Source organism: Pristis pectinata, chromosome 18, assembly GCF_009764475.1.
Source record: "Pristis pectinata isolate sPriPec2 chromosome 18, sPriPec2.1.pri, whole genome shotgun sequence".
Lineage (NCBI taxonomy): Eukaryota > Metazoa > Chordata > Chondrichthyes > Rhinopristiformes > Pristidae > Pristis > Pristis pectinata.
In genome coordinates this window covers 10,544,285-10,567,551 of record NC_067422.1, presented here as the reverse complement: position 1 = coordinate 10,567,551, position 23,267 = coordinate 10,544,285, and the positions used below count along the sequence as shown (strand labels likewise).

The window sequence follows — 23,267 nt, the reverse complement described above, 5'->3', positions numbered from 1 at the left end:
ATGTGAAGTTAATTTAGGAAATTTGTTTCAATTGATCTTTATGCTATTATGTTAATAACATAAGAAAATAGGAGCAGGAATTGGCTATTCAACACCTCAAGCCTGCCCTACCATTCTATGTGACCATGGCTGATTAGACCAAGGCCTCATCTCTATTGTGCCAGTTCCCCGTTGCTCTCAATTCCTTGATCTTTCAAAGACGTAATTACTCCCTTTAAATACCCCTAATGATCTAGCCTCCTCAACTCTCCGAAGTAGAGAATTACAGAGATTCACCACCCAGAAATTGTTCTTATGCAGCTCAGTTTTGAATGACTAGAGAAACAAAGAGCTGCAAATGCTGGAATCTAGATGAAAAAACAAGATGCAGGAGGGACTCAGCAGGCCAGGCAGCATCCGTGGAGAAAACCAGACAGTCAATGTTTCGGATCAGGACCCTTCTTCAGGACTGAAGATAGGAAAAGGGGAAGCCCAATGTGCAAGGTGGGAAAACAGAGCAGTGATAGGTGGACAAAAGAGGGGAGGCAGGGTGGGCACAAGGTGGTGATAGGTAGATGCAGGTAAGAGATAGTGATAGGCAGGTTTGGGAGAGGAGGGGAGACCATGATGTGATTAGTCGAGGCAGATAAAGAAAACTGCTTCCATTAGCTGATTGGACACAGAGTAGGGGACACCCATTGAAGGTATTGAACAAGCAAGATATTGGGATGAGAAGAAGAATGTTTTTATACAAGAGGCACTGACCTGGAACTCACTGCCTACAAGAGTGGTAGATGTAGAGATGATCAGTGATTTCAAAAAGAAATTGAATAGGCATTAGGGGTATAAACTTGCAGGGTTTGTGATAGAGCAGGGGAGTAGAACTGTTTGGATTGCTGTATAGACAGTGGTTGTGGACTCAATGGAGCACATGGTCTGCTTTAGTAATGATGGTAAGAATTAGAAGTTCATTGCTAAATCACAAGGAAGTACTTTGGTCTGGGATGGGAGAAGTCTGTGGGAAGGTTTTGTCTGACTAATCGTTGGGGTAAAAAGGAGGAAAGATGAGGGCAGTACATGTGATGTGGTCTGCATAGATTTTAGCAAGGCTTTTCAAACTCTCATGGAAGGCTGCTCAAAAAAAGGAAAAAGCCCATGGCCTCCAAGGAAGAGTGGACAATTCATCCATAATTTGCTCAGTGACAGCACACAAAGGTTAATGGTGTGCAGGTGTTTTTGTTACTGGAAGAGCTGTAATTTTTCTGTAATTTCATTTTTCTATTTCTGTGATTTCAGTGAAAAACAAGTTGGGCAAAAAGTTGAAGACCCTTGCCCAAATAATCGCCACTTTCTATTTGTACTGCAGTGGGCATTCGATCAGGTTCCTGTTTCCACACACAATGTTTATATTGAGTAAACATCCTCATTTCCCTAAAGCAAAATAGAATAGCTGTAGGAAATCTGAAGTTAAACAGAAAATGCTGGAAACACTCAATGAGCCAGGCAGATCAGTGAGATGATTTACTGTTATATGTTACCAATTGGTGTCTCAGTGGACTGTGTTGAGACAATATGCTGAAATTGCTGAAATCTCTGATGAACATGTATGTTCTTCTATGTTTCATGTCTCAGAGTTCAAATCTGTATTATATACGTATTGTACTTGCATTTTGTAGCAAATACATAGTGTTTGTGACAGTACATAAAGGCTTTTTTAAGATGCATTTAAAGGCATTTGTGCAACATATATTTCAAGACAACATTTGATTTCTCGGTGGTTTAAAGTGGAAGTTTGCTGCTCTTTTAAGCTCTGTTTGTCCTCTTGTAGTAAAAGTGCTTTGACTTCTTGTGTATAATTCACAAAGTTAGAATTAGTTCTGAACTTGAGTCAAATAAGACACTGTCCTTTCCAGGCATTCCCAGGCTACTGCTGATCTCTGCATTGTGTGCAAACCTGGCGATGGATCCAGCTCTTAGCACAGAGAACTGCAGGCTCTGTATAATTCCATAGCTGAAGAAAGAGAAGTTTACTGTTTGATCCAACAGAACTTTACTGTTTGATTCATCTGGGGGAGGAGGCCGGTCAGTCGTTATTTAGGAATTAATCTTTACTCCCTTTCTTTAACCAACCAATGTTAAAAGGTTCATTTTAAACTGGTTCGACCAGTTCAAGGCCAGCAATTTAATGATGGAATGCAATTAACAGGATGATGTTTGGACTGTACAGTATTGTTGTTTTGGAATGGTAGATAGGTATCAATAATACTTGTGACTTCTGATTTAGAATGGAGCTATCTACATGTTAAAAGTTAGTACATTTGCTGTGGTCTTTTAAAGTCATTATAGAATTCTTTGATGGTTAGCATGGACTTGGTGTGCTGTATCTCTCTTTGATTATGACTTGTGAGGGCTATGTAACAACAGTGTATTTATAATTCCAAATCTGTGATGGTTTCTGAGCACTGTGTATATAAAATGTTTTCACGGTTTTGGCATGTCCTGTTTTTTCTTTGCAATCTGATAAAAGATCCCATATCCCATGTGCTCACCAGACAATGATTTTTCTGTTTTATGTGAAGCAAAAACAAAATGCTTTAAATTTGCTTTGAATTTTTTTTTATATGGGCAATGGATAAGCCAGTAGTTGAGAACACTAAATGGTATTCTGAGGGACTCAGTGCAGAGATGCATTCTGAAAGATGAACATTGCATAAACTTGCTATGCTCAAAATGTGCATAGCTGACATGAGAGATTAACCATCATGGTCTCGTATTGCAGGCAGTGGGAAGACTGGTCTATTAATGTAGGGTTCTAAGGGCATAACCTAGACTAGTATGTGCACTGTCAAGCTTAAAATAACTTTGCAGATTTCAGTAACCCACAGTTCTTGTGTTCTAAAAATGAATTAATGGCCTCTCCAATCTGGAATCACAATTCTGGATGTGGCATAAAAGAAGAATCTGTATCACAGCTGCCAGACTAGCTTAGGATAACTGCTGTAGTTTAGCATGACCCAGCCGGTAGCATTGGCCTCTGGACTGAACTGTTGTTTCAATTCCCATCTGAGCTCAAAATCTAGGGCGATGCTACAGTGCACCTTTGAGGGAGCATTGTATTGTTGGAGATGTCCCCTTTTCAGATGGAATAAATAAGGTCCTGTCAGCTGCTTGTGCTCAGATGGGCATTAAAAACCCCAGGCACTATTGGAAGAAAACAAGTAGTTTTCCTCATGTCCTGGAAATATTTTCCCCTCAACAAATAATGCATAAAAACCACATTAAATTGTGATTCACCTCATAGCAGTTCACAGGTTATAGCTCCTGCTGAATAGCTGCTGAGTTTACCTGCATGGATAATCACTGCATTTTGAAAGTAATTTGTTGCCGGAATTGCTTTGCGATGATCCACATGATAAGGTGCAAAGCAAGAACAAGTTTATCTGGGTTAGGGCAGATTTGGGCCCTATTTTAAATGCCATAATTGAAGAAGGTTGTCAAGGCTATGGGAGAGGATACAGAGAATATCACTTGAGATAACAGGATCTAGAGATGCACACTAGTGTTTAATTAGCTTGACAAACAATAAAGGTTAAGAGGGTATCCGACTCAACTGTTTAAAATTATGGCAGATTTTGACATTAAGTAGGAAATACAACATCTATGGTTTAGCGAGAGCTTTCAATTAAAATTAGTAAAAGAATAAAGTAGGGGGAGGGGCAAGGAATTAGATTTAAAACTACTGAAATTGAAATATACATTTTGTTTTAAAATTATTAAGAATTAAAGTTAATTACAGACAAAAGACACTTGGAAATAATTAAAAACATTACATAAAATTAAAATAAAAAATTACTTGGCTTCCAGTTTGCCCCCTAATTTGTAGGCCCACAATCCCCATTGAAATCTACAGTGTCTTGTATTCTACACCCTGTATAGGATATGAATGGCGATTTCCCCAGCATAATGCTGGGAATCCCAGCAACAGCCATCCCTGCCTGAAGTCCTGCTGTTGAAATCCTTGCAGTGACAGAGCAGAGTGACAGGTGTGGTGCTATATAAATTATCACTCAATATATTCAAACTGTATTCACTGCATCTGAAAGCTACTGAAATCCCAGTAGCTGACAGTGAGCAGTGAGCGGGCAGGGTCTGTGGGTGGTGACTCTAGGTGACGGGCTGGATCCAGCATGATCCAGACCATTGTAACTTTCCAATGTGAGAATTCAAAAAAAGTTGTTGCAAGGGAAGTGGATAAATATTTTAAAAGATAGAAGGAATGGTGCACAAAATTATGAGGGGCATAGACAGGGTGGATTGTGGTAAACTTTTCCCTACAGCAGAGAAATCTATAACCAGAGGGTCTAGGTTTAAGGTAAGGTTTAGAAGGCGTTATATGAATGTTTTATTTCATCTAGAGGGTGTTTGGAGTTTGGAATACACTGTCTGAGCGGGTGGTAGAGGCACAGACTCTCATAACACTTAAGAAGTATGAGCCGAGCACTTGAATTGCCAAAGCAAAGAAAGTCTACCGACTTAGTGCTGGTAAATGGGATTAGTATAGATGGGTACAGGTGGTTCTGCCATAACGTGCGTTTCCATAACGCATATTGGTTATAATGCGACTGATGGATTAGGGAACACTATTTGCTTCACGCAGGCCGCATTGGTTCTCGTGTGATCGGGGAAAACCTGTTTGAAATCGAACCATAGAACACTACAGCACAGAAAACAGGCCATTCGGCCCTCCTTGTCTGTGCCGAGACTTTATTCTGCTAGTCCCATTGACCTGCACTCGGTTTATTTGAAAGTAGCTGCATCCTGTTCTTCATAATGTGACTTTCTATAACGTGAAGTTTCTTAGGAATATAACTATTGTGTTGTAGCAGAACTACCTGTACTTGATGCTTGGCATAGACAGGGTGTGCCTCTATGACTCCATAACTCTCTCACTCCAATAGAATAGTACAGGGTAATTGCAGGGAACTAGGACAGTCTTTTGGAAGAATGGTGCAGGCACAATGGACAGAATGACCTGTAGGCCAAAGAAAATTCCTGACTCTGAGCATTTGTAGCGTTGTGAAATATTTAAAACATGCGAGCGATCACATAAATGTTGAAGATGTTAATGCTTATAACAATGATAATAGTTGCTTTTCTCTGACTCAGGATTTTTTTAAAAATGGGGACAGTTTATAACATTCCTCAAATATTGGCTGTTCAAGGGAAGATCCATAACTCTTTGGTTTCGGATGATACATCATGTGCTTTTGTTAGAAAAGGGGCACATGGGAATGAATAATTTGCCTGGTTAGGATCATTCCAAACACATTCTTAATTAGCATGCATATGATGGTGACTCGCTTGGAGCCTACAAAATAATATTCCCCCAAGGTAGCAACCTTCAGATACAGAGGTATACGGCTATCCCTATACTGAATCAGAATGTTTCTAAGTAGTCTACCATACTTTTTAAGTAGTTCCTTTGTTAACATAGTAGCAACAAAATAGCAGGTTTACACCACAGTGTAAATTTTTTGTTTTGGGTATCATCTCCTCTGCTTAATGATGTTTGCTTACGATGTTTAGTATTTTCACTAAAACTGAGGATACATGCAATGTTCAGAGCAGTTAGGTGTTCAATCTACCATTGGCAAGAACTGGAGAAATTGATTTATTGGCAAGAGGGTTTGACTGACCAGATAACTCGCCACTTTCAATTAGCGTGCATTATGCTATTGGCTTGTCACTTAGTACAGACATTGCTGTCCATTTGGAAATACAGTTTTTTTTTATCAGTAACGTACATCTTCCTGGTAGTTCCTGAGGAGCATTCAGAGCAAGGAAACTTCTTTATTGAATTAAACTCTTGGCACTTGTAGGTCTTAAGGTTATTAAATGTTTAGCTGTTTTGTGGGCAACATGGCTGCTGCAATCAGTGGCTGGGAAGCTATTGGAGAGGATTCTTAGGGATAGGACCGACTCGCATTTGGAAAGGCATGGACTTGTTAGGGATAGTAAGCATGGTTTTGTGCGGAGCTGGTCATATCTTACGAATGTTTGAGTTTTTGAGGAGGTGACGAAGATGGTTGATGAGGTAGGGCGGTGAATGTGTACGTAGGGACTTTAGTAAAACTTTCAACAAGGTCCCTCATGGTAAAATGATCCAGAAGACTAAGGCACATGGAATCCACAGTGACTTGGTAGACTGGATTCAAAATTGGATTGGCCATAGAATTGGACTTGGTTTATTATTGTCACATGTACTGAGGTACAGTGGAAAAACTTATCTTGCATACCATTCACACAGATCAATTCATTATTCTGCATTCTGTTATTGTTTACCTTGTACTACCTCAATGCACCGTGTAAAGTGTAACAGCTACAGAGAAAGTCTAGTGCAGGTAGACAATAAGGTGCAAGGTCATAATGAGGTAGATTGTGAGCTCAAGAGTCCATCTTATTGTACTGGGGTACCATTCAATAGTCTTATAACAGTGAGATAGAAGCTGTCCTTGAGCCTGGTGGTACATGCTTTCAGGCTTTTGTATTTTCAGCCCGATGAGAGAGGGGAGAAGAGAGAATGTTCAGGGTGGGTGGGGTCTTTGATTATGCTGGCTGCTTTACTGAGACAGCGAGAAGTATAGACAGCATCCATGGAAGGGAGGCTGTTTTTCATGATGTTCTGAGCTGCGTCCACAACTCTCTGCAGTTTCTTGCAGTTACGGGCAGAGCAGTTGCCTTACCAAGCTAGAGGATGGTAGTGTGGGGGTGTTATTCTGACTGGAGGTCCGTAACCAGTGGTGTTCCGCATGGATCAGTGCTGGGACCTCTGTGATGTATATAAGTGACCTGGATGAAAATGTAAATAGCTTGATTAGTAAATTTGTGGACAACACAAAAATTGGTGTAGTTGTGGATTGTGAAGAACGTTATCAAAGAATATAGCAAGATATAGATCACTTGGAGATATGGACAGAGAAATGGCAGATGGAGTTTAATCCAGATAATTATGAGGTGTTGCACTTTGGGAGGTCAAATTAAAGGGGAAAGTATACAGTAAATGGCAGGACCCTTCGGAGGGATCTCGGGGTGCAAGTCCACAGCTCCCTGAAAGTCACAACACAAGTAGATCGAGTGGTAAAGACAGCAAATGGCATGCTTGCCTTTATCAGTTGGAGCATTGTGTATAAAAGTTGATAAGTTATTTTGCAGCCGTAAAATGTTAGGCCACGTTCAGGGTATTGTGTGCAATTCTGGTTGCCACTTAGAGGAAATGATGTGGAGGTTTGGAGAGGGTGCAGAAGAGATTCACCAGAATGCTGCTGGGATCAGAGAGGTTGGACAAACCTGGATTGTTTTATCTGGAGCTTAGAAGCTGAGAGGAGACCTGATAAAGGTTTATAAAATTATGACAGCATAGGTAGGGTAGATAGAGTCTTTTTCCGAGGATGAAAATGTGAAATAGAAGAGGACATGGCTTAAGCTGAGAGGGGGAAAGTTTAAAGAGGATGTGTGAGGCAAGTTTTTGATAGAGAGAGGTAGGTGCCTGGGATGCACTGCCAGGCTGGTGGTGGAAGTAGACATGACGGTGACGTTTAAGAGGCATTTAGAAGGGCACATGAACGTGCAGGGAATGAAGGGATATGGATCATGTGCAGGCAGATAGAATTAATTGAATTTGGCACCATGGTTGGCACAGATATCGTGGGCCGAAGGGCCTGTTCCTGTGCTGTACTGTTCTATGTTCTATGATCTATTGAACCCCTATGAAAACAGACTGAAATGAAAATATTTCTGGAAAAAGATGCATGTAATTTTACCCATGGTCATATTTTAACAAAAGCTTCCACGCACCATATTGTGCAATACTGTCTTTTTATACTAAAAAGTGCTCTGGGATTTTTTTGCCTAAGGGCCACACTGCCAGTACCGTGACCTTTTGTTTTGGTTTTGGGCTGAATGCTTATGTTCATGGTTATATGCATGACTGAGAGTTTTAATGTGCTTCAAAGCTCCTGATGGACTGGCTTGTTATGATTTTTAAATATTTACTTAATTCTGCTCTAAGTATTTCTCTAATGTTTTAAGTCCTTCGCCATGCCAAGTTATCTATCTGATCAAGTCCCAGACCCCGAGAGTAAAACCAGGGACAAAGATATCCAAACAATGCAGTTGTATCTTACATGTCTTAGGACAAAAACATGAGAAGTATTGCAGCATTATGTGTTTATTGTTTTGGAAATAGTTAATAGATCCTGCAAAGAAATACAACAATATAATGATTTACCATTAACGATTTTTTAAAATTTCTTGGCTGTTCGTGGGAGTTTACTGAAGGCACATTGCCTTATGCATTTTTTGAAACGTGCATTGTGGATTGCTGTAGATGGAAGAAATATTTTGTTGCAACAGCAAAGAATCCATAATGCATGTCTGTGAGTCTTGTACAAATGAAGGACTTCATGAAAACCCACGCATATTACAACGACTCAAAATACTTTGGGAGTCCTAAGGATGTGGAAAATAATTTATAAATCAGGTTTTTTTTCTTTAACTGGTCTGCATTTTTCTGTGGAAACAGAAAATCACATTTATGTTGAGACTGTGTCATCATGGGAGCTTCAGTGAATATTTCTGAAGAGTGTTAGGGTGTAACAGTGAGAAGTGTTCCTCTGCATTTTTTTTGGAAGTAATAGACTGAGCAAGCAGTGGGTTGTTTCTCTGGAACTGGAAAGTTGGGTTCATGGTATAAAATCAAAACAAAATGGGCAATGATGTTTGCACTCTCCTAATAACTATGCAGGAAAACTGAATGTGGACCAAACTCAGAATGCGAGGGGGGGAAGTGTTCTGGGACATGAATAGCTTGAATATTTTACTTGATCATTATTCAGGCAAAGGACCTTTAAAATGACGGCATTAAAAATCTAGTTTTCTGAAATATTTTTGAGCTATCATCAGCCTTTCATTTATGCAGAGTACCCTGAAGCATATATTGTGTATTTGCCACAGATGTAAGCAGTGTTTTATCACATCTGTGAGGGATCCAGAACCCAATTCTCTGAGTGATCTCATGCGCAAGTAAAAGACTTAATAAAAACTCACTGCGAGTACCACTGTTGGTTGGTGAGATGTGATGGTCATTTAGGTAAGTAAATGGCCAGAAGTTGCACTCACCAGTGAAAAGCTTAGTTGTAGGTGTGTTCTGTCATTGAATACTACATTGCTGTGTCCAAAATATTGACTTCACTTAAAAGATATCGTGATCCTGTTTTTACGTGATACATGTATAGGAAACTGCAGTAAATCTCAACATTTATCTTTGCAGCCTGTAGTTATCTTGAATTAATAATACAGCTTATAATGTAGGAAATCATGGTGTGAGCTTAGCTGTTTTGTTTATCATTTTACATCAGTGCTTATTTAATAGAGCCCAGATGTTACTGGATTATAATTTCATATGCTGTTCCACATATTTTACAGTGCCTGATAAGGCTGTACTGAATATGACATAGAAATTAAAAACTGAATCTCATTATACACATTGATAGCTGTGTTAATTTGATTCAATTATAAATGTGGAATCTTTGTGTCTGCTTAGTAGACTTTAACTTAAAAATTGGAAATGGCGTGTAACGTGTTAGGATACAGTTTAATATACATGAACATGCATACATTAACCAAAGGAGGGGAAAACTCTGGCATTATTCTGTTCTGCCTTAATGCTTCAGGCAGTTTTGAATAATTAAATAGCAGTTTGGGGAGGGAGAAGTGAAAGGCATGAAGCATGTGAAGCAGCTCTTGACTAGTTTAAACATGGGTCAGGTGACACTGAAGGTCAGAACAGCTGAGGTTTGCCAACCAGCAGTTGTGCTCGTATTAGTGATCTCGCCGGCTCACTGTACTCATGTCTTTACTTTCAGTGCCCGCGGACCTGACTCCAGAAGAAGTGATAGAGCTAGAAAACATCCGACAACGCAAGCAGGAGCTCTTGGCTGACATTCAGGTACGTTGCTGACCGTACTGGGTGCCTAATTTTGAGAAGTTTGCAGTAAGTTTGAAATTCCAAACACAGAAGTTCTTGAAGTTTAGTTGCTTTTTATTAGTTTTAGTTTTGATTCAATTACTAACAAGATCCAATTGATTTTCTGAAGTCATGGTATCTACCTTTATAAAATCAAAGAACGTTACTTAGTGTGAAATGTAACTTATAAAAGTTTGAATCTTCATTTGAGAAAGTAGCTTTTCTTTAGCCTTTGTGGCCACATTTTGTTAATCATATCTGAAGGAAAACCAGGAAATGATTCTTGTTTGTCTAGTATGTTTTAGTGGATAGATTTGGCGTGAACAGATTCTGTTTTACAGCTCAAAGATAAATATGACCTTTGACTTAATTTAGGTTCTGTGGTGCATAGTGATTAAGTTTTATGAATAACTACCAAAATAATACAAATCACAGCGAAGTCTATAATGACAATATAAATGGACGTGCTACAGTCTGTTGAGGAATTCTCATATTTGTCACCAGTTGTATAAATGCTACCTCCTCCTCTAAGTGCTTCAGTGAAAGTTTTGCTATATTATTCAACTTGTCTGTGATTTGCAGTAACAAGGATGTTGGGCATCATTGATGAATTGCTTCAATCTTCATCCAAATTAGCAACTGGATCTTTTGCGATCATATTACTTTAATTTATGGTTGATCCAATCATCTCTTGAATACTATGTGGATACATCATGATGTATCTAACTTATCTCTTGAAGGAGTAATATTTCCATAATGTGCTGGAGGTCTACATACCTATCCCATTTTCATTGCCAATTGTAGCAAAGAGATGCTTGCTCAGGAACTTGGGCACATAATGCTTAATGATAAATGGTTCCCCAAGTCTCCAATAAAGTGGGCTAAAAAAAAAGCTGTTGTGCCCTGACCCCAAAGAGAGGAAGACAGTGCCAATGTCTGAAGCTCAGTGCAAATGCATATAAGGGATTTGACTGAGATCCCCACTGTAGGAATGGTGTGGCCTAAGACAGCAAGTGCCTATACCCGGGAAAACCAGGTACACATACAAAAGAGGACTGCATGTTAAACCTGAAGCTACAAGCAGATTTTAAAAAGATGCTTGCTTGAATTTGGGGCCAGGAATGCAGGAGTGTTTCTCCCATCTTCTATCTAAAAAAAACATTGCTAGCTATCCTGCTCCCATTGATCACCACCACAACACTTCTCTATCACCCTCCCCGCTCCCCACTCACACCAACCACTGTTGTCACCATTCTCCTTTCCCCTTTGTGATATCCCCCTAATCCTCATTTCCTGTCTTCCTTCCTTACCTGCAATTCCAGGTAACATCCCATTTTCTATTCTACTTCAGTCTTTAGGCTGCGACAGCTGAACAGGTCCTCCCAGTACCTTTATTGGAATCTATTTCTATTTTAGTGTTTCTGCCCAGGGACAGAGTTCTCTAGGCCAGTTATGTACATTTGTTTTAATCAATAAACTGTGTTTTCTATCTGCTGAACCCTTCAAGAAGGCAGGAAGTCTCTTTCCAAACCAGTAACTGGTCCAGACTAACTGAGCATTTTGGGGAGATGTGGTAACTGTTACCTGCATATCAGACAAAAATAAAACACTGCTTTGGGAGGTCTTGACTCCTGATTAGGCAGAAATACTCACTCTTTCAGCTCATAATGCTAACACCGAAATCAGGGCTGCTGTCACCGAAATCAGGGCTGTTGTCACCGAAATCAGGGCTACTGTCAGAAGCAGTGATGTGAAAGATCTATTACTTAGCTTCAAATGAACCTTAGTTGCCTAACCAGTTTTGCAACAAAGTATTATGGATATGTTGAGAAATGGTCATTAATTTGCTTGTAACTTATTTTAGCTAAGAATTTTACATTTTCTTAAAAGTCTTTTCCAGTGGAGCAGAACATACCTTGAATTTCATCTAATTTTTAACAATGTAAAGCTACAGAAAATGATTTTTAAAAATTTTTTTTTAATTTAAAATTTTATTTACAGCGTGGTAACAGGCCCTTCTGGCCCAACGAGTCCACGCCGCCCATTTTAAACCCATATTAACCTACCCGTATATCTTTGGGATGTGGGAGGAAACCGGAGCACCCGGAGGAAACCCACACAGACACGGGAGAATGTACAAACTCCTTACAGACAGAGACGGGAATCGAACCCCGATCGCTGGCGCTGTAATAGCGTCGCGCTAACCGCTATGCCACTGTGCCGCCCACAGTATTTCTGCAGCTATTAACAAAAACTATTAAAATGCAGTACTCTACCCTACTTTTCTATTTTTTGGCATGTTGCTAGGGTCTTCGTTCCTCACCTCTCAAGTTAGAGGTTTGATATATACTTCAGACAGTTGAGCGAGTAATTAAGGGGTAATGCCTTAGTGCAGTAACAAGGGATTGCTGCTTTGTTACAGGTGCCTTCTTTCAAGTAGGATTACTCTCAGTTTAATATCCCTCAACCAGTATCACAGAATTACATAGCATACATACAGCACCAGCATTTGATATAAGTTTATCACAACTTCACTCCTTTTCAACTCTATCCACATTTCTTAGTTGACAATGAAATACTTTGGGCCATTGTGAATGGTGCTACATATTGCAAGATGTTTTTTTTAATCCCTCGAAATAAAATAGATTGTTTGTATATGGGCCATGCTCTGAAATTCATTGGTCTGTTTGCCTACAAATGATAGAACTGATCAAGAGGGCATTACTGTGAAGGTTAGTCTGTACTGAAATTCAAAACCTAGAGATCTTCCAATACTGTTCCATAAATTCCAGTATTGTAGCTGTTGTTAAGATTCTTTTGTTCATGCAACTTGTGTTTATGTTTAGCTCAAGCATGGTGTAATGCTGGTAAAGCTCTGATTAGAATGGGTGTGATGTCGGTATAACTAAAACAGCATTGGAATTCATCATGCTATTTATGGTAGAGTGGATAGCTGGCCACTGATTGGACCAATTTATTCTATTAAAATAACCAGGGCCTTTCTTCTAACACTTAGCTCATGAGGAATCATGTTGAATTAGGTAAGGGGATAATTATCCTCCTGCTAGGAAATGCATGTGGAGAAAAAATATTCGTAGATTTGCTGTTCTTTTCCACAGAGAACAAAAATGCACTTTAGACAATGTGGCCTTTTTCATACAATTTTTGATGCATTTTGTAAGGACAGCCAAATCTTGAGTGACAATTCTTCTTTGTTGTCTATCACTGTTGAAAAATAATCAAAACAGTCTTTTTAGTTACATATTGTTAGAATTTTAGTTGTGGAAACGGGGGATAATGCCTTAGAAGTGTTATGCACTAAACCTGAGGGGAAACTTGTAGCAGTTTTAGCTAGCCCCTAAGCTCTGATATTCTGCCTCACACAAGGTCATAATTATGTCAGAGCTTATATGCACAATTGTGCAAAATGGCTTTTCTTCATTCACCATTTGCAGAGAGTGAAGTTTGTGGAGGAAATGTGTCATGCAGCAGACTGAGATCTGGAAAGGAGGTGAATGGTATCTTATCCCTGCAAAAAGTAATACTTCAGGTTAATTTCCTGCAATGACTTTTGAAAATTAAGCTGTCTCAAAGTATTTCTTGTGAAACAAAAGGAAGTGTTAATATGTTACATTCTCTTTGAAGTAACTCATGCAAAGAATTCAGATAACTTTTTGAACATTGTCTCACTAATTTGATTGAGATTGTTGAGGAGGTAACGAAGAAGATTGATGAAGGCAGGGCAATAGACGTTGTCTATATGGAATTTAGTAAGGCATTTGACAAGATCCCACATGGTAGACTGGTCCAGTAGTTTAAGGCAGATGGGATCCAAGGCGAGTTGACTAATTCAATCCAAGACTGGCTCGATGATAGAAGGCAGAGGGTAGTGGTGGAAGGATGCTTTTCTGATTGGAGATCTGTGACCATTAATGTACCAGAGGGATCAGTGCTGGGACCCAAGCTGTTTGTGATGTGTATATATAAACAACTTTGATGTGAATTTAGGAGAAATGATTGGTACATTTGGAGATGACATGAAAGTTGGTGGTATCGTGTATAGTGAGGAAGGATGTCTAAGGCTAAAGCAGGATATTGATCAGATGGAAAGTTGGGCAGAGCATTGGCAGATGGAATTTAATCCTGACAAGTGCGACGTGATGTATTTTGGGAAGTCAAATACGACGGAATGCATACGGTAAATGGTTGGGTGGTAAGGAATGTTGATGAACAGAGGGACCTTGGGTTCAATTCCACAGCTGCCTGTAAGTGGCTACATGAAGAGGTAGACACACAGATGGCTGCACACAGCAGATACAGTAATCGTGTTTATGAGGCTTTTAGATAGACACATGAATGCACAGGGAATGGAGGGATATGGATCATGTGCAGGCAGAAGAGATTTAGTTTAATTTGGCATCGTGTTTGACATAGACATTGTGGGTCAAAGGGCTTGTTCCTGTGCTGTGCTGTTCTGTGTTCTGCTGGGTGGTGAAGAAGGCATGTGATAGGCATGAGACATTATGTTGTAACTTTAGAAAGCACTGTTTAGATTGCTTTGTGTGCTGCTGTGGTTGCCACACTAGAGGAGGGAATTCAGAGGAGATTCACCACAATGTTGCCTGGACTGGAGAACTTTAGTTGTGGAGAGAGATTGAATAGGCTTGGCTTGATTTCCTGAGAGTGAAGGAGGCTGAGAGGTGATATGATGAAGAGACATATGTAGGGTAGATCGTCAGAATCATTTTTCCGTGGTTGGGGTATCAAAAGAGGGCATAGGTTTAAGGTGAGAGGAAGGAATTTTAAAGGGGAGTTTTAAAGTTTTTGTTTACACAGAGAATGGTTGATATGTAGAACTTGCTGCTAGAGGGGATGCTGGAGTCAGATACAATGATTACGTTTAAGAGACATTTAGACATGCACTTGAATAAACAAGGCATAGGAAGATGCAGGCAACTGGGATTAGTGTTCACTGGCAAAACAGTTAACGTGGATGGGGTAGGCCAACTGGCCCATTTCCATGCAGTATAATTCTATGACTCCACCACCTGTCAAGCCTTGGCTGATTTCTATACCCTTCAGTGAGGCAGCTCGGGAAATGTTTGGGCTTAATTCCTAATCCGTGTGATTTAAGTACTCCGGATCACTAATAATTGCAAGTCTGCTGTTAATAGTGAAGAATGACAGCACTTGAAAGTAGAATATAAAGCAGGAGATGGTAAATAGCAACACAATACTGCAATTGTCTTGTCCAATAATACATCTGTCTTCACCTCTCCTGTGATTCAGGCCTTGAGTTATACTTTATTTTTGGAGAAAATCATTAAGCAATTTCAGCAGACTAATATTAATCCTGGGTAATTTGAGATGAGAGATGTTATAATTAATTTCTTATCCTATTTATCTTCCACCACCAGAACAAAAATGAAGTATTTTACTCCAGGTTTTGTAATTGGTTTCATTCACATTCATTTGAGATAAAAGAATAGCCAGCAGCAAAACTGAAATGAAAAATCATTGAAATTGATTTTCATTGGTGGCCATTATTTTTGGTTTAGGCCTGTGGAAGAGAACTGGACTCGCTATGCTGGCGAGCAAAACAAAAAAATCACCTAGCATCAGTCTAGTGATTGCTGGAAAAGTAATAGTGCATTCACAGTGGCCACTTTTATAAATCTGTAAAATCACATTCATCTACCCCAATACCTCCGCAATTTGTGGTGGAGGAGAACCGTGCCTGAGTTCAATTTTGCTACGGGTATCTGGAAGATTTGGGCCACATCAACATCTACAAAACTGTAGAGAAAAAAATTATTGTCATGCCCAAAACCCTTGCTAATGTGTGTCATGAGATGATGATATTCATGTCATTAAAGCAAATTAAGTAGGAGAAATTTCATTTTGCTTGATAGCACAATACATTTAAGAATTCAGGCCATTAGTTGTATCTGACTCTGGACATTGGTCATGAGGTACCAAGTATGACTGTTGGCCAAAACACTTGCTCAAGTTTAATGTTTGTGTCTGAAGATGAATTCCTCTATCAAATTCACTTCACAGCTATTTAGGTTGGTGATTTATGCAGTAATGACCCTAATAATGACATAATTAATGGTGCTGACAAGCAACTCAATCTTAGTGGACCAGAAGGGGAACAACTAAACCATGAACTTGTATCCGTCAGGCAGCAAGTTGTTCTTAGAGGTTGTTTAAATGTTAACATTTTCTTCTCCCTTTTTTTCCCACTCTTACTCTTAATCCACCATCTCTCTTTCTCTCCCTTATCTCTTCTTATTTCCCCTTTTCTCTTTGTTGTCTGTTTTTAAATTTTCTTTGTTAAGGTGATAGACCATGACACCTGACATCTGCAAATTCCCAGATCACTCTATTTATGTCTCCATGATGCTATAATTCATAATTAGAGATACAAAACTATGATCTGACTGTGAAGAATAAATTCCAGTCATGGCACTTGTTGATTATGTGCCACTTAATAAGTTACTGGGCCATTGTGAACTTTGGGAATCTTCCCCAGTGAATTACACTTATGTGGAGACTTTTAATTTGATGCTGCCATCCTGATTCCTTCTCCAAGTGCAAACAGATTGAACTCATGATAATGAAAGCTCAATTGCATCATTTGCATTGGTTCTGTCCATGCAAATCTGTGCCAAAACTAAAGGAGATTGCTGTTTTATTTTGACGTTCTTAGTTTACCGAGTTCACAATGTTTAATCAATTCTTTATTCTCTTTAGCGGCTGCTCTGTTCCTAAGGAACAATCACTTTTACATGTCTGCATGGAGTTCTTCCTGTTAATGTCCAAAATCTGTTGGATTCACAATTTGTAGTTAAAATCTGTTCCATTACAGATAGAAAGAAAGTGAATTTAATTTTCTAATTACAATCATTAGGAACACATCAAATAAAATTAAATCAACAATACTCGAATTCATGTGAACAATTTATACTGACCCAATAATGATAATAAAAGTTGTTTCAACACAGATCTCTGTACTTCATCTGCTGTCCGCAAATCCATTACTTCAGCAAAAACTGTGAGAATATCCTCTGTGATTTGCACAATGTTGATCCTGCAACTTCACCTCCTTTTGTCTCGTTTGCACTCACTGCTGTGGGAATATTTAGAAACATTTCTTTCAGTTCAGTAATCATTTTTATTAGAAAGGATATAAAGCCATCACAATATTTTCTGGAAGCACAGGTTTCTCAGGAAATTGCTGTGAATCAGTAAACAACAACATAGCAATCTGAAAAACCTTGAACCATAATTGTGAATTTAGCAAGTCACAGTAAGGGAAGCAGTGAGGATTTTTGCAAAGATACAGTGATCTAGCCTGTTTTAAGTCATTATAGGCTACATGTCAATAAAGCACTGTCAAAATTTTAATTTAACACTACAATTATAACCAAGAAGAAAGTACCTCCAAGTGAGCTAGTTTTTCCGACCCAATTAGAATTTGGAATTTCCTCAGAAGGGTAGGTACTTTTTCAATCTGATCTTTTATGTCAACTCTAGAATAAAATGTTTAGATCAGGGGATTTCTAGTCATCCAGAATTCTGGATTTTACTTATTCGCATATTAATTGGACAGCATTTATCGTGAATATGTTAAGCTATGATGCCTAGCCTAGTCACCTGTATCACATTATCCAATTTATCATAATTGCATACTGTTTCTAGGTGTTGAAGCTATAATGATTGTTCTTATGTGAAATACTAGAATAGGAAAAGGTCATTCAAATAGACTTCAAAAGTAGATATATTTTAATTAGTTTGTGCTCTTGTATTGCAACACATTTTCTAATCCCACTTTCAAGGATTTAGTCTCTTCCACAATGTTCTCAGACGAAGATTTATTCAGTGAGTAATGTGTGATGGAAGTCGTTAATGCATTCTCTATAAAGACCTGATGATTTTGCTATATATGGTGCACAGAGGGAATCTTCTCACCCTTCCCTTTTGTTATACGTTACGTAGGTTGTTCAAGAAATTCAAACAGTGAAGTAAATGCAGCTCAGTGACAGTCCTTTGATCAAATCATGATTTTTGCAGAACTCTTTGCAGGATGAACTAATTTGAATATTTATGAAGTAAATATCATTTGAATTATCATAAATACCACACTACAGAAGAAGGACATTTGGCACTTGAAGTTTTTTCCAGCTCTTTTGACAAGCAATCCAGATGGTCCTACTCCCCTGCTCTTTCTATGTATCACTGCAATTTTTTTCTCTGTCAGGAACATATTACAAATCATTTCAAAAGCCTTTATAGAATCTGTTTTCACCAGTCTATCAGACACTGCATTGTGAATCCTAACCATTTGTTGTATAAAAACCTTTACGTCACATCAACTAAGATTTTTTTTTCCTTTGGGAAATTTCACTTCGTGTATCCTGAATGAAGTCTTTTGCATTCTTGAACATCTCTATAAAATCTCTTCTTATCCTTTCCTGGTCCAAGAAAAATTAGATCATCTTCTCCAATAAATGACAATACTAGTTCAAAATGGAGTCCCAGACCTAGCCATCAGTTGTGGCAGGGTTTACATTCTATAACAGGCTACAAAACGAAGTCGGGCAGCGTCGCCAACAGCAGCGCATCCCTTCCCGATGAGCTTAATGCATTCTATGCTCTTTTTGAACAGAAGGGGGTTGATTTGTCACCATCCACCCTGACAGCCTCCAATGCACCTGAATCCGTAGTCACCATTGAGGACATAAGATCAGTCTTCCAGAGAGTGAACCTGTGGAAAGCATCTGGCCCAGATGGTGTCCCTGGATGTGTCCTCAGATATTGTGCTGATTAGCTGGCGGGGGTATTTGCAGACATATTTAATCTCTCCCTGCTTCAATCTGAGGTTCCCACCTTTTTTAAGAAGACCACTATCATCCCTGTATCTAAGAAAAACAAGGTAACGTGCCTTAATGACTGCCAACTTGTGACTCTGACATCCACTATTATGAAGTGCTTTGAGATGCTGGTCATGGCACGCATTAACTCTAGCCTCCCGGAAAACCTCAACCCACTGCAATTCGCCTACCACCAGAACAGGTCTACAGTTGATTCCATCTCCCTGGCCCTACACTCATCTCTGGAGCACCTGGACAGTAAAGACACTTATGTTAGACTATTGTTTATTGACTACAGCTCCACCTTAAATAGTGTAATTCCAAGCAAACTCATCACCAAACTCCGAGACCTGGTACTCAATACCTCCCTCTGCAAATGGATCCTTGACTTCCTGACCAACAGACTGCCATCAGTGAGGACAGGCAGCAATACCTCCAGCATGATTATTCTCAACACTGGTGCCCCACAAGGCTGTGTCCTCAGCCCCCTACTGAGGCCAAATTCTGCTCTAACTCCATCTACAAGCTTGCAGATGATACCACTGTAGTGGACCATATCTCAAATAATGATGAGTCAGTGTACAGGAAGGAGATAGAGAGCTAAGTGACATGGTGTCGTGACAACAACCTTTCCTTCAATGTCAGCAAAACAAAGAGCTGGTCATTTACTTCAGGAAGGGGGGCAGTGCACATGCACCTGTTTACATCAATGGTGCTGAGGTCGAGAGTATTGAGAGCTTCAAGTTCCTAGGAGTGACCATCACCAATAGCCTATCCAGGTCCAACCACAGAGACGCCACGGCCAAGAAAGCTCATCAGCGCCTCTACTTCCTCAGGAGGCTAAAGAAATTTGGCATGTCCCCTTTGACACTCACCATACGGTAGCGTAGCGGTTAGTGCGACGCTATTACAGCGCCAGCGATCGGGGTTCAATTCCCGTCGCTGTCTGTAAGGAGTTTGTACGTTCTCCCTTGTCTGCGTGGGTTTCCTCCGGGTGCTCCGGTTTCCTCCCACATTGCAAAGATGTACGGGTAGGTTAATTTGGATTTAAAATGGGCAGTGCAGACTCGTTGGGCCGGAAGGGCCTGTTACCACGCTGTAAATAAAATTTAATTTAAAACTTTTATTGATGCACCACAGAAAGCATCCTATCTGGATGCATCACAGCTTGGTACGGCAACTGCTTTGACCGGCACAGCAAGAAACTGCAGAGAGTTGTGGACACTGCCCAGCACATCACGGAAACCAGCCTCCCCTCCATGGACTCTGTCTGTACTTCTCACTGCCTCGGTGAAGCAGCCAGCATAATCAAAGACCCCACCCACCCGGGACATTCTCTCTTCTCCCCTCTCCTATCAAGCAGAAGATACAGGAGCCTGAGAGCACATACCACCAGGCTCAAGGACAGCTTTTATCCCACTGTTATAAGACTATTGGACAGTTCCCTTATACGATAAGATGGACTCTTGACCTCACAATCAACCTTGTTATGACCTTGCACCTTATTGACTACCTGCACTGCACTTCCTCTGTAGCTGTGACACTTGACTCTGTATTGTTATTGTTTTTACCTGTACTACCTCAATGCACTGTGTAATGAATTGATCTGTATGAACGGTATGCAAGACAAGTTTTTCATTATCCTTCGGTACAAGTGACAATAATAAACCAATACCAATATCAACTGTTATCTCTCATCCCTGGAGTTATTCTAAGAATTCTCTTCTATACCCTCTCCAAAGCCTTCGTGTTCTTCATAAGTTATGGTGCTTGAAATTGGACACAGTGTTTGAGCTAGAGCTAAGCTAGTGTTTCATGAAGTTGTAGCACAACTTCCTGGCTTTTATACTCTTTGCCCCCATATACAAAGCACAGAATTCCTCCTGCTTTATTAACTGCTTTGGTATCCTAACCTCCTATCTTGAAAGATATGTGTAGGAACACACCAAGTTGGTCTTATTGCATCCAAATTAAATTTCTACTATTAGCTTCCATTGTTTCCTTTGCTTCCCAATAACAATGTATCACCACACACTTTTTGCATTGAATTTCATTTGTATCCACCAACCTATCAGTGTTTATTGCCATCCTCCTCTCCCTTTTATCCCGTTTCATGTCAAATGCAGATTTCAAAATTGCAATAAAAATCCATATTCTTTAAAGCTGAAAGATATTAAAAATGATTTCTAAATCAATAACCAGTCTCTTTGGCTGAAATTGCTTCTGTATTACGAGCAGTTAAGGCTCAGTTGCTCAAACATTTGCCATTAGGAGTGTGATCGTGTTTGCTTTCTGCACATAATCGCAGAAGTAAATTACAGGTTGTGCCCAGGTTCCATTTTTACATACGCCTATAAGTTGATTTTGTCCATAAGTTGGAAAATACACAAAAATCACTTGATATGGTAACCATAACTCCACCGTATTGTAATGAATGGCATCAAAAGCACATAAGACTGATGAGGACAATTACTAAGAGTGGAGGGAAAGGGGAAACTAGTTCCACCATTCGTAGGAACGAACGCATGCATGTAATATTATGGGAGTTTGTCGTACGTATGGGTGTCCATAGGTTAGGTGTTCATAACCCAGGACCGGCCTGTATAAAGTATTGTTTTTTTGCATGAAACAACCTTGAGTTGCCTCAGAATTGCACAGAACCAGGAGCATGATCGAGCTGCTTCCCTTTGTGAATTATATGAAGCAATTCAACAGTTAGTTGCCTCTTTATATAAAAAAAAACATTTGCCCTTATTGTTTATTGGAATAGGCAAGGGATGCACATTTATATCTATTGTTTCCATTGGAGTTCTGGTCATTAAATTGAATCCATGTGAATCTTGTCATCTAGGTAACAGTTTAGGGGTTCCAACCACTGTGGCTCAGAATTAAATAATTAGCCACTGCAATAGTTCTCCCCCTGTAGCCCAGACTTTCTTTGCTACTACTCTTTGTAGTTAGGGGTCAGTGAGTGTAAAATAACAAAGCAAGTTCCCACATTGAAAGAGCTGGATAGTTTGAGATGATGAGATCAGGCTCATGTCATAAAAGCCGGTACTCAGGTGCATGCTCAGTACTGTAAATGGCAGACACAGGATAAATTCCAATCAATAAAAGTAGCATCTTCTAATCCAATGAAAGATTGCCTTTCATGGTCCTGGTTAAATAATTTCTTGTAGATGCAGATTACCTATAATATTAAGTTAAATGTAGGGAGTTATTTAACAAACAGTATTAGATACATCGACAGTAGAAGCATGTTGAACATGTATCACCATTCACTTTGAATCATTGCTTTCACCAACATTTGGAATTCTAGCATGAATTTATCAGATGCAGCATCTGTTCTATCATCGAGATTTTCATGTTGCAGTTAAGAGTGATACTTTGATCTCGTCATTAGTTGGGAGGCTTGATTCACACAAGGACACAGGGCAGATCGGTTCTGTTGTCCACCCATAATACGTGAATGTCACAAAGCCCAATGCCACGCTGAAATTGGCCATGTTTGAACTTGCAGTCTTCCATCGGAGTCAAATTGATAATAAAATGTCTTCCAGACCATAATGGTGAAGCTGACCTTGATGAGGGCTTCCATTCTCTATGCAATTGCCTCAAAGTCTTGGTGAACCCTAATCTGCATGCCAGATGGGCTCAACAGTATGAGCTAAGGATCAGTTTGCCCCACCATTCCTCCTGGAATGGTGTGGCATTTTCACCTGTGATATATCCCCACTTAGTGTATAACCAATATGCAGTAATCAAGGAGGTGGAACATTCATAATGATCTAAATTATCAATGATCATAGGTTTCCCTTGCCATCTTGCGATGCTAACAACTACACAAAAGTAGATAAGAGATACTGTATGCTAATAACAATGAGTTCATATGCACAATGATGGTTTTACTTGCTGATCAAAAAATATTTGAGCCACATTGTAAATCATGATTAGCTACATGGTGGCTTATGTATTGGGACATGGTGGTACATGTAAGAGAAAGATAAAATATCATAGAGAAAGAGAGGATATGAAAATGAGAGTTCAGTTGAAGTGTTAGCAGCATGGGCATGATGGGCTGAATGGCCTTCTGTATTTATACCTTGTCAAATCTGTGAGATGGTTAACTCCACATTTTCCCGAATTTAACTTTATTCCTCAAGAATATCAAGAGAAGTAATGATTGTTCATTTGGTGAAATAATATGAGAATTAACTTGAAAATGCCTTCCAGCTACAAAGCATCTTTCTGTTAATTCAACCAGGCTATTAAATTGTCACAATGTATAAATAGATTGCATATATGTTCATCAATAGCATATAGGCACAGGATAATACTTTAGGACTTAAAAAAAAATAAATTAGATAATGTTATGAGTTAAGTGGGAA

The 23,267-nt window shown here is 39.4% G+C and overlaps 1 protein-coding gene across 1 annotated transcript in view; it reads left to right on the top strand.

The window, feature by feature from the left end:
- Positions 1–23,267, top strand: part of cyth1b (cytohesin 1b) — a 181,475-nt gene that overhangs the window by 112,043 nt on the left and 46,165 nt on the right. The window contains 1 exon segment of the mRNA XM_052033155.1: positions 9,903–9,985. Within this exon segment, the coding sequence (XP_051889115.1) occupies positions 9,903–9,985 (83 nt within the window).